General features: G+C 33.5%; 1 protein-coding gene across 3 annotated transcripts in view; it reads left to right on the top strand.

The window, feature by feature from the left end:
• Positions 1 to 12,810, top strand: part of LOC143181713 (neurotrimin) — a 242,852-nt gene that overhangs the window by 164,733 nt on the left and 65,309 nt on the right. The window contains exon 2 of one of the 3 annotated variants that reach the window (XM_076382259.1): positions 4,407 to 4,499. The exons of the other annotated variants lie outside the window; for them this stretch is intronic. Within the exon in view, the coding sequence (XP_076238374.1) occupies positions 4,407 to 4,499 (93 nt within the window). The remainder of the gene's footprint in view (positions 1 to 4,406; positions 4,500 to 12,810) is intronic. 3 annotated transcript variants of the gene reach the window in all.

The raw sequence follows: 12,810 nt of genomic DNA, 5'->3' as shown, positions 1-12,810 counted from the left end.
TCTTCTAAGCTCGTAAATATTTTCTTGCTTTTCATGGGAGACTTACAGTTTTTAGTTGTGTCACTTTTGAAGTACACATGAAGTATGTTAAAACGATGTGTGACGGTTGCTGAGAATGAGAGATGAGATGATGCAGGAGCTACACATTTACTGTATACAATAAACTTTCATTTTACGCTGTGCCTGACTTGGGACTTATTCTACTGATTCCTCTGTGCTTCACTCGGGACCTATTCTAATCTAGAACTCTGGGTCTAGATTAAATCTTATTCTACTGATTTCTTTATTCCCGACTTGGATCTTATACTACTGGTTTCTCTGTGTCTGTCATAAGCCTTATTCTACTGATTTCTCTGTGTCTGACTTAGGACTTATTCTAAGACTCTCGCTGTGTCTGACTTAGGACTTATTCTATGACTCTCGCTGTGTCTGACTTAGGACTTATTCTATGACTCTCGCTGTGTCTGACTTAGGACTTATTCTATGACTCTTGCTGTGTCTGACCAAGATAGTACACGTTGGTTGTAGAATAAAGTTCTGAGTCAGACATATTTCACGCGAATCTTAAGCACTTTAAATGCAATTTCTTATTCAATTTAGAAGTTTTTCCAAACACATAAAGGGTGAGCAAGTGTACTAATACTTTTGGACTGGGCTATATGTATGTATATGGCAAAGGTGGAGAGAGACAAAGGAAAACGTTTTATCCTAGACATACTAGTCGACAAGTCAATATGGCTATCTAACATAGCAGATCCTGCGCAAGGTTAGTCAGGTCAGGTTACAGGTTGTATTTGAAGCAAAGACGAAAGAATAGTTACTTTCGAGAAAGTTTGTAGGAGAACAAACGGTATGTAAGAAAAAGTCCCTCTACTGACGAAGTATGTTAGAGGCTGTCAACGAAGTACTCTTTCATGTTTGCACTGAAATTTTGGAAATTAAAGCTTTTTTTGTTTTTACGTCAGATTTTGGTATCAGAATGCTATCTAAGGTATTTAACTAACCATAGCTTGTGGTTTTCTTCCGCATATTGGCCACCTCTATGGCTCTACTCTCCTTTTACTTTTTTCCTATTCCCATTTTTTATCCTCATTATCCTTTTGTTCACGTGATCATAGGGTACCCTTTAATAAACCCTGAACTAGAAATTGTTACAATATACCCAATCCTGTAATAAATATAACCCTATAAGGGAGGCTTTTTCTTAAACTCTTCTGAAATATTTCAAGACTATTTTACATTATTAAAAGCTAATTGCACTTTTAGTACTAGTCAAACGTTTGTTAACGGATGACCATATTTTCAAAGAGCATGTAGCTGGAAACGTTTCCCAATGCGAACGCAACTCTCAACCGCCATGATACAAATTCGGTGATCCGAACACGAGCCAATCCAAAAAACATGAATACATTGTGCGTTCCACAAGCATTGTGTGCGGAATTTGCCACAGCACTTCGCACATACGAATATTGATGTACACATGAAAGTCATGCATACGAGTGGTACTAGACACCGAAACAACTGATGGAGCAGGTATTAACTTCAGTGCTACAACATAATCGTTAAATTTGTACTATTCAGAGAATGGGATTCCAGATTCCATTTATCGCCTTTTTCGGTGCTTCCTGAAATTCTAGCTAGTAGTCTTTTAAATTGTAGTACAGCGTGTTAAATAATGGTTGTCAGACATTTTGAGGGATGCTTCTACATACTAAAATAGGACGAAAATAAAGATAATAGAAATTTTGTTTAATTATTATTAAAACTACACCTAGAATACACCAGGTATATATTTAACTCGGGACTTGTTCTATTTATTTTTTTTACGTCTGACTTCAGCCACTTTTTGTGGCTTATTCCACAGATTTTCCTACGTCTGACCTGTTACTTATTCTACTGACTTTTCTGTGTCTGACTCGCGAATTACTCTACTACTTTTTCTATATCTGAGTTGGAATTTATTCTACTGACCTCGCTGTGTGTAGCCTGACTAGTACACACCAACAGTAGAATAAGTCCCAAATTAAACATACTTCATACACTTTTTTAACATTTTTACAGCAGTTAACAACTCTGAAACAAAACCCCAAACACAATTTCGGCTATCTTCATTATCATACTATTTTAGTACATAGAATCATTCTTTACAATTTCTAATACTTGTCGTCGAACACACTGTACAAAATAGTAAATTCTTTATATGTAATTAACAGATAAAGGCTCAACTACACTTATATAATTCTTAATTTTGGTTTTATTTTAAAATTTCAAAACATGCTTAAATTTTCCCCATCTGTAACTGAACACTCTATGCAAATTACAAATGTAGTATTAAAAAATTTATCTACTTATTTATTTATTGCTTTAAATCAATACATAATTTAAGTATATAGCAATCTATAACAGATGACAATGACATTTGTAGTGTAATAGCATATTTAAAAGTATTTATCAATTTTTTTAATTAAGTTTAATTTGAATATTCTAGGTATTGAATTTTGTAAGATTTGTTAAGATTGTTAAGATTGTTAAGATTTGTTAACTTCATTGTTAATTTTAATGTATATTTACCAATTTAAAGAGTTACTGAATTCGCGAAGATAATATAAGACTCACTTCGGTAATATTTCGTAATTATGAATTAATGGGACAGAGATGAATGATAATGCAAGGCGGCAAAGTTTCCTAATTACCGACACATAGACGAAAGTGATTAAGAGGAAAGTTTTTCCATTGGGGAGTTATAATCTTGTCCTTATTGATTCAAATGTAACTTCGTGAAATAGGAATTGCTCTTTAAGTCTTCTTAAACCTTAAATTTCGCCTAGAAAACAGCTCGCGACAAACTTTCTTCCACTCAACGTTCTCCATTTTTACTTAATTGCAGTTTATAAAACAATCACAATTAGCACTTTCATTTTTTAAGTTTGATCCCTGAAATTATATTCTGAATCACTTACTCTAAAGTTTATTAAAAACGAAGAACCAGTAACGACTGCATTTATAGTATGCAAAATTATATTTTAGTTTTTCATTTAAGTTTATACACTTGTGGATTAAATTGTAAGAGGCAGCAACAACCCTGTTTTTACTTCTGAATAAAATACCAAGTTCTCTCATTTAATAAAGTAATTTTGCTTTCACGATGGCGACACTTAGTTTGTAAAGATGAAAAGATTTGCTACATTCCCAACGAGTTAACAATAAGGAGCACACTTTATTCAGTTAATTTCGTGCAACTCAAGAATGCCGATCTGACGGTTATTACGCTTTAAATCAACTGAGATACTTCAAGTTTTGAAGTTGTACAGTTAATGAGTCCTCGCTTATTTTCGAATTCTGGTGTCTCGAAGCGCAAAATTTCATTTCAGTTACGACTGACAGCTTTGAATATGCACTGAATCTTCGCTCCGCAGCGCCGCAAAAGTGGAACGTGGTAACCGTGGCCTTTGTAAAATTAAGGGAACCATTCATTTACCATCACTTACAGATTAAATTAACATCCACTTCTTTTTCTGTCTGTTTCTGGGAAATATTAAAGATGAAAATGTAACTAGAATTTTATTTATTTTAATTGCAATTTGATTTATTACCATTTTATACCAATCTTAATACTCTGGACTTCTACAGATTCTATTTATATATCCAAGAATAACGAAATAAGAAAAACTTAACTCAACTTAATTTAGACAACTTAATAAAAATTTTACATCCCCCCTTAACATCCATGATTATGAAAAAGAAATCTAATTTTTAATGTTTGGAATCCAAAAAGTATGGAAGAAAATTTGTTAATTAAATCTACATGTAAATTTGTTAGTATGAATTTCTAAGTATGAGTCTATCGATCTTCAACTACAGAAATTGTTGGGTTGTGTTAAAATAGATAAGTTTATTTCAGTTTCGATCATTTCGTTCATTACTTGCTTAAAAGTCCTTAACATAATATTACAGATACTAAATTAGCAGCAATGAACTTTTAATTACTATTTTTCGTACATTCACACTAGCCAACTTTAATCCCTCGATTGCATGCAAATATAGACTCTTCAATCAGCTATTTCAGCCAGCACAATTTGGCAATCGATGAATACCCAACGTAGATCCCTAGTCTCTATCACAGAGACGGTATAAGATTGAAATGGGCTGCGGCAAAGGTACCCAGAAAACTTTCATCTTCCATCGAAAAATATCTGTCGGCTTCATTAGGGGCTCCTTATTGCAATAAAGATTCATTTAAGTCGTTCGCGGAATTTCAGTTGAAAATCTTCCGTTCGGTTAAAAAGGAGGAAACGACAATGAACGCGGCATCGGAAGCATCTTTTATCCGCAAGAGCATCTAATTTACCGTTATGATTCATCGTGGCTTGGTCTTTAATGTCCCCCTTCTTTTATGTCTTTTCCAGGACGGCAATCGAGGAATCTAGAAATATTGGGGCAAATATCGGGCCACCACCATGGCACGCAGTATGCATTAATGTCGGAGAGCTACAAGAACAGTGAGTCGTTCTTCATTGGTTACATTATTTTTGGTAGATGCCATTAGAGACTATTCTATAACAAGAATCGATAGCAATTTGAGGTTAGGGTATTGGATCCCAAAATAAAAGACAAGAACTCTGCAAGGAGGCACAGGAAGATGTAAATTTTCGAGCCATAAATTAATTTCTTTATGGAACTTGTGCAATTGCGATTAAAAACGTAAAATTAATTAAGAAATTTAAGCTTACATTAATATCTAGTCTGGACTAAACTGTACTTAGGTTGCGAAAGGCAAGAGATAGAATTACTTTTAAAAGGAAAACCGCAGAGATGAAAGTTTGAGAGCTAAAACTGCTTAACTGGAACTTTAATCTCTCTAATTGAGAGCTGTCTGTAATAACTAAATGAGTTAATCACTATAAGTGTGACCAAGTGCAAAATTGTTTGTAGCGAAGTATTTACGCTCAAGTACATTTTAGAGATAATCTAATCAAAAATATTGATATTGGAGGTTCAGTTTTAAAACTTCAATGAACATGTGTAGGGAAAATTTAGTTCGTAATTATTTCTGATGTTATCTAATTGTAAGTTAGTTATAGGTTAAGTTACTCAATTATTATTAACCTAAAATATTTAAGATGAAAGCTCCACAGTGGTCTTAATCAAGGATAAAATAGTATTAAGTGTTCTCTTCCTGAATTATGTACGATACTGCAATGAAGAAAAATTGTCAGTCTTATGTTAAAACAAACTCTTAATTCTCGATGTGTAAGCTAGTCAAGAACCCAGAAAGTACACAGGAAATTCCTCCTAAACTGGTGAAGTGCCTAGCTAAATAGTTTCCCAGATGAACGTTATAAACCAGCTTTAATAGGAGCAAAATGCTAATAAAGACTCTATTCCAGTAAAGTTTACAACACTTTGTTATTAATAATCTGTATGTCCTAATAACAACGCAACATTTCAGACGCCAACATTTACGATGTCTGGAAATGAGAAATTAGAAAAAATAACTTCTGGTAAAATAATAGACACAATCTGTCTTCTAGATGAATACTACTAATTAGTTCCAGTCATAGCAAAATATATCTTGAAAAATTTCATGACAGTAAAAGTTAGTAAAAATAGAGTAGTGTAAAGTAATACTTTAATCTTCAAAAGACTATTTACTTAGGAATCAAAGACCTCCAAATGAAACAGAATCTAATAGAATGACAAACACCTAAGTACTACATACTTACTAATTCTAATCAGACATAAAGAATAATTAACATTCAATTGCAGTGATACTTAGAATACTTTACTTCTGACATAATAGATATCCCACATTATAGGAAAACAGTATTCTAGACTCTACTAACCAAACTATTAAAAATTAAAACCTTATCAAAGACCATTTCTCCCAAACATTAATCAACTGTTCTCAAACACAACCAAAGACTTACCTATGATGAAGCAAGACAAATCCTCGCATCAGAAAGTGAGAAAGTGGTATTCTATATTGCAACAAGAACAGCAAGTGATCATTTAGTACTGCCCATAATCCAGCTAACAATCAGAACTGAGAACCACGAAATCTCAAGGGATTACCGTGATAGAGAGCTCTCTGGCCCTTTCCATTTCACTCGATGCAATGTTGAAAATCGTGCGCCCATGGAGGTGAACGTCCGTCAGAATGTGTGCATTATTATTGTTACTGTTGTTGTTTCCGTTAAACATGTTATCTAATTGTTTCCATGTTTTCGCATTGCGTTAACGACTCCACTACCATAGAACCACGGGCCAGTGAAATGGTCCGTTTCACGGTGGGATCCTGCGCCACTGCCCCATCATTGTGAAGTAACTTCCCTCTGCGTTGATTCTTGTCGATTTCCATGTGTCCTCGACGTGAAATCACTGGGGGAAAAAAAACAGTCCTCTCGCTCCTTTTTCGTTCCCGAATGACTATATTTAATTGGTCCGGCAGGGATATAATCCTCCACGAAAATTGCATTCGACACTGAATTTTTATAACCGCGATATCGAATAGCCATTTATTGATATCGCTGGATACGGTTTGACTGTTCCGCGAGATTTCAATAGCCGGCTCTGATAAACGAAAATTATTTGTCGTTAGCGCCATTATTAAATCGAAACGGCATCGTGAACAATGGCCTGCTAATTGATGTGCGGCTTTTAAGGGAATCTTTGATAACAGTTTTCCAGTCGAAGCTATCCCTGGTATTTTGGCGTTGGGAAATTTTAATTGAAAGTTTGTTAGGGGAGTGTGTAATAGTACTGTCAGTGGAATTCCAATTCTGAGAGGTGAAAATAAGTTGAATGTTGCGGTGTTTCCTTTGTGCTTCCTATGTTGCTCTGCAATCACCACTACTCTTTAAGGTTATTCCCTATTGTATTATTCCATTAATTTCCTAATTTGCAGAATTTATCAATGTTTTATATTTGACATTGTATAACACCAATAGTAACACTCCGATAATTTCGCAAATCATAAGTTTAAAGAAGACGCGTAGGATTAGTTACAGGCTTTATAGGTTATGTTAATACTAATGCATTTGCGTTAAAATGTACATTTTAAAATGCATTAAAGTAATTAAATTAATTAATTAAAATGCATAAAATGCATTTTTTAGTCGATTGCACAGATAAATTCATCACGGTCATAAATTTGTATGAATTTTATTCAAAACAGGTATACCTAAAAAATTAACATAACGATTAGCATTACTTTCTTACATACTTTGTTGGACTATACGAATACCTGTTGCTTAAAACCGAATAAGAATTTATGAATTTATTTCATAAATTGCAATATACCTTCGACGCATAAATTTCGATGAATTTACAATTTTTATTAACAGACATTCAATCTGATAGTATTCAATTTTTTAGAGATTCAATATGAATATCATTGATATTAATATAATCCACGACAATTTTATGTTGTAAAGCCATATGAATGACGATGGAAACGTGAGGTATGAATTTCTCGATAAAAATATAGTATAAAAATACAGCTGTCATAAAAGGGACTAATTCAATTTTCTGTACATGTCAATGGAACTACATTTTAATATTCCATGTTTTCGCCATTTCCGTTTTTCTGTCTCTGAAATTTTTATTTAATCGTTTTAGTAATTAATATGTTGGGTTTAATCTAACTCCAAATCATAAGTAAATTAATTAAATCATACTCGTATAAAATTTTGTTGTTCGTAGGAAACTATATGATTGTAAAAAATATAATTAAAATTGGAACTACTTGATCCTCCAGAGGAGGACGAGTGTCCATAGCGTGCCATGGCTCGCTACCTTCGTCATTAATTTCAAACATCGTTTATTAAATAAATTTATTAAATAAATGGTTACTAATCTTCAACGCGTAAGCATTTTAGTGTATATCACTAAATTAAGGATATTGCCAAGTAGATTGCACTAATACAAGTTTTAGTAGCGTGCTACACCATGGGAAATATTTATATTTCTGTACTATGTAAATATAGTATACAATATATCTATGACTGTTTCCTAAACAATTTTTTTTATGAAAATTGTTAGCAGTTTTAAATGAAGATTATCGGTCACATATACATACTCCACACAAAACAAAAAATTAGGGTACATCAAGCCATGGCAAAATAGGACATGAATAATAGATGGCGTAAATAATGAACTCGAGCCAGGGTCAATTAATACTTAATAAACGAGATAAGTGCAATAGTAGGAATTAGAACAGCAGTCAATTTTTTCAAATAAATCATTCAGGGCAGCCAAACTTCGAGAAAATCAATCGTTCGGTGGATACCTTCCCAACGTATTCGAATGTATTTAAAATAGCAGTTACCCGATCCAGCGTTGCAGGCTGCTCTCGCATCATCGAACTGTATCGTCGTATCAAAATTCCGAGCGTATCACGACACATCCGACAGAATATGAAAGGTAACCGTTCATTTCAATATTCCATCGTAAACATTTTCGTCGCATTCGCTGATCAATGATCGTTCGAAAATCAGGAGAGACACGCTCGATTTACACGACTAGGAAAATCGTTCTTGAAGATGAACGAAGATTCGTGACAGAAATCGGATGAAATTCCATCCCTGTCGATCGCTTCCGTCAATTTGAACATTTTCGTTCCCCTCGACGAACTTTCGCAATTAGCTGAATATCGCTTTCGTCCCTCGAGATCTGAGACACAATAAAGATGTTGCGCTACTATGACATGATCCTAGTGATTCTTTGGAAGATCGATAAGGGTACTGTTATTTCTTCGTTTAGCTCGTTTTCAGTTGTTCGATGATAAGACTTTATTATAGACTTCAAACATAGTTTAGTTGTTGCATTTTTGTACCATTGGCTTAACAATATTTTGTATACGCAACATAACCTATAATTAGGTCTGTATGATTTCACGTGATTGACTCAACTGCGATACATTTGTATGGATGGGCAGAATATTTTTAGGCAATTATTCTCTCACAGTAATCACAGTAAATCAGTTCTTAAGTAATGAGATTATAACGTGCAAACGGTTGTATTTGGATAATTACAGGAAACGATAAAGTCAACAACGAGGATGTGGTAATTAAGATTTGAATTGTGATACAAAATGATAAAACAAATTCAAGTCAATTCGATACAGTAGTAATATATTACTAATTTGTTATTATCAGATCGTTTTAAACTGATTCTGAAGCAATTCCTGTGATATTTTGAAATTATTTATGGAAATATAGTATTCTTATATTCTTCTACTTAATATATTAATAACATATGAGTTCATTTTACTTAGAAATATTCCTACTCGCTCATCACCAGTCTCAAACTGGAAGCTTATAACCAGAGAATGCTATACTTCTTATTCAATATAGGATTATTTAGTATTTGTATAATTCGAAATGATAAAATAATGAAATCAATTCTCAAAGAATTCTAAAAATATCTTAACATAAATAAATACTATGACTTATATCTGATAATACCGAAATACTTCGGTTAATCAGTTAATAAAATATTTAATCTATTTGTCTAGCAGAAATAGAACAATAAACGGAGTAAACGTAAAGGTTTCTAAGAAAAGTCACAGTATCCTATAAAAGTGGAACTTGTGAATTTCTAATGAACATCAGATAAACAGATGGAGAAATATGCCAATAACTAGATTTATTAGTGTCTTGTTAATTAAGAAATCATCAGTGAGTTGACAGTTGAAAACATCGGATGCAATCAGTTCTCATTAGTTACTAACGAGTCACAAATTACTGTCGTTAATTATGTTTATTGTTCAGTCAATATTGCTCTTGCTTTTCATTAATCGGTACAATGTATAAATTAACTTGAATGAGGTGCCTTCTACTTTACTTTTTATCAGTCAAACTCAAATCATAAATACATGAATTAATTAAGTAACTCTTAAGCTATACTTATATCCTTACGCTTTATAACAACATCATTCAAGGGCTCCCGTACTCTTATTCGAGTTGTGAAGGATATCACGTGACACTAAAAAGCGCCATGATAGGCTCTATGTCGATTGGGAATTTAGATAGTCACATGTAATTGACAATGCAAGTGCAGGCCTGTCATTACAGTGTTTATACCGTTACGTGACTTCCATACTTCCATCACAACATAGGTAAGAGTGGGGAGCAGTATTGCCATATGCGGGGACAAAATGTCTTCCAGTGACTGCGTAGAGTAGAAGAATGGGGATAACGCAGGCAATCATATATGCATAAGACTATATCGGGCATCAGAAGTGCGTGCTGAAGCCAGTATCGAAGGATACAGATATATGGGAAGCATATAGCTTCACCTGTTTTATTTCGGCTTATAAAAAAGACCGATCAATATTTGTTTGGAAAAAAATATGCTATTTTTGATATATCATTCAAACAAATAGATGCTTCTAGAAAACCCTAGACATAGTTGCATTTGTTGTTGAAAAATATGCAGTTGCCAAATTACGTAGAAATTGGAGATTCACGTCTCGGGGTGTTCCTTTATAATATATAATAACAATAATGATACTCTGAACATTTGTTTGAAAATACATATTTATTAAATAATTAAATGAACAAATAATTTTTTTATGCAGTGAGAATTGATAAAAACTATGATTTTGGTATAGAAGTATAATTTACATATCTACCTTTAACTTTAATTTACCTAATTCTCATTTGAAACATTCGATTATGTACCTGTTGCATTTAATAAAATATAAATTATTCATTTATGATTATAAATTTAAAAAATTATTTATAATTACTGATTCATTTCAATAATGCTTAATCAAATGACTACAATTATCATGATTACTTTAGGAATCGATCACAGAGGTAATCATAACATAATTAAGTACAGCTGATCTTTGGTCAAATGAATGAATTCTGTTTTTTAATAATATGTTTTTAATTTTTTCTTTTTAATTTATAAATAAATTAAATTATAAATTAGTAAATGAAGAAGAAGTTCGTCTAATCAAGTCAAATGAAAATTACCAAATAAACGCTTAAAATGTCTAGCAACTGAAGTCTATCAACAAATTCAGGGTACCAGCACACCCCCAGATTCTCAGTATATTACAATTTTTTATTCCCTTACTATTTTCAATTTCACTCAATATCTCTCCATCCATGCCCGTCATGTTCCACAATTTTCTTCTCCTTCGAATGTCGCTTAAACTGATTCTCTGTCATGAGCCCGTCAAGAATCGTCACGAATCGGAGGATAGAAGTGCAACTTGAAGCTTGCAGGCACGTCAATCATTTCTCCTGGGGAGCGACTGTCCTTCGATTCTTCTGTCCTTCCTCCACAGGAGGTAAGTCGCGCAATACGACTTCCTCCTTTCCTTCGCCACTCTCCCTTATCCGTCACGCATTCTCTCCTGCACAGCCAGAAAAAAACGACTCCTGGTTCTTTCTATTTCCACGTTTCCTCGGGAAGCAGGAGCGTCGACTAATCAACGACATCGCTGCGCGAGAAATCCCACGGTATGACCATTTTCGCGTGGAGAGGGCTAGGAAGGGTTCATATATTCCGCGTTAAGCCGACATTTTCTACCCTTCCCGCTCTTTTGATAATAGGTTCGGGGTTGATTCCAGGGCGAATTCCGCGGACGGCGTTGGCTCCTCCAACACCAGTTAGTCGTGATTTTAGACTCCTTTACTATTGCCGACCACTGGTTTAATGATTTTATCGTGGTCTGTTAACCGTAAAATCGGATTTCCACTGATCCACCGAGGAGGTAATTGAAATGCTCCGAGTAAGGGTTTTGGAATGTTGAATTTTCCCCATGTGAGGAGGTTATGGTCGAATCAAGTCGGTTCTTTGAAGAAACTGAGGTTAGGTTTATATTATAATAGTTTGGCTACATTCGCTGGCTGACTAGAGGTCTGAAATCACTTTGAAAATTAGGAGAAGCAAGAATTTTCTGGCTGAACAAGTTTAGGTTAGTTTTTAAAAAATAGTTGCATCCATTAGTAAGATTGAAATGAGGAATACTATATACAATTGGCATTGAAGTTTAAGGTTTGATTTTAGGAGAGAATTAACATATTTTTCTAACTTAATATTCATTTGAAACGGTGAAAAGTGTTATATGATTGTAGAAGAGAGGTTAGGGAGAATATGACGCGTTTAATTTCTTGTTTATGTATATTATGCTGAAAACTTGTTATATTACAATACGATGCCATCTCTAATTGTAGGTGTTGATGGATTTAATATACTTTTGTAAGAGGCTACATTAAGTACTCCATGGTTTCTATTAGGATTATTGTCACCACTAACGTAGCACACAAAGTTAAGGTAATGCTGACAAATAAAAGTCGGAAGAGACAAGTAACTGTTGCTAAAGAAATTTTCTACTAGAACTTTTATTATTGGTCTTTCCTATTTAGCTGGCTTATGTTCTTTGTTTACTTTGAGTTCGGAGGAGGTGGTAATGTTCATCGCTCCTCCTTTCAAAATTCTTTCCTCAGGATTTCAGGCAATGTTTGTTTGACAAAGATCAGTATTATTTTGATAGTGAAACGAAAAAGGTGTATCTAAAAAATTCTTTATACAGTCTATTTTGAATCAAAAGTGTGTATTTAGGAGCATCTATTTTTGCTAACAATAAGCCGTGTTATTGCATATTTAATTAAGTTGCAAATTATCACTGTTCCTAAAACATTAATTCTCCTTATTCTCCTTACTCTCCTTATTTTCTTTATTTTCTTTATTCTCTTTATTATCTTTATTCTCTTTAGAGTTTTTATTTTCTTTACTTTCTTTATTTTCTTCATTTTCTTAATTTTCTTCAGTCTCCTTATTTTCTTTACTTTC

This window comes from Calliopsis andreniformis, chromosome 7 (assembly GCF_051401765.1).
Source record: "Calliopsis andreniformis isolate RMS-2024a chromosome 7, iyCalAndr_principal, whole genome shotgun sequence".
Lineage (NCBI taxonomy): Eukaryota > Metazoa > Arthropoda > Insecta > Hymenoptera > Andrenidae > Calliopsis > Calliopsis andreniformis.
This window is presented reverse-complemented; position numbering and strand designations above follow the sequence as displayed.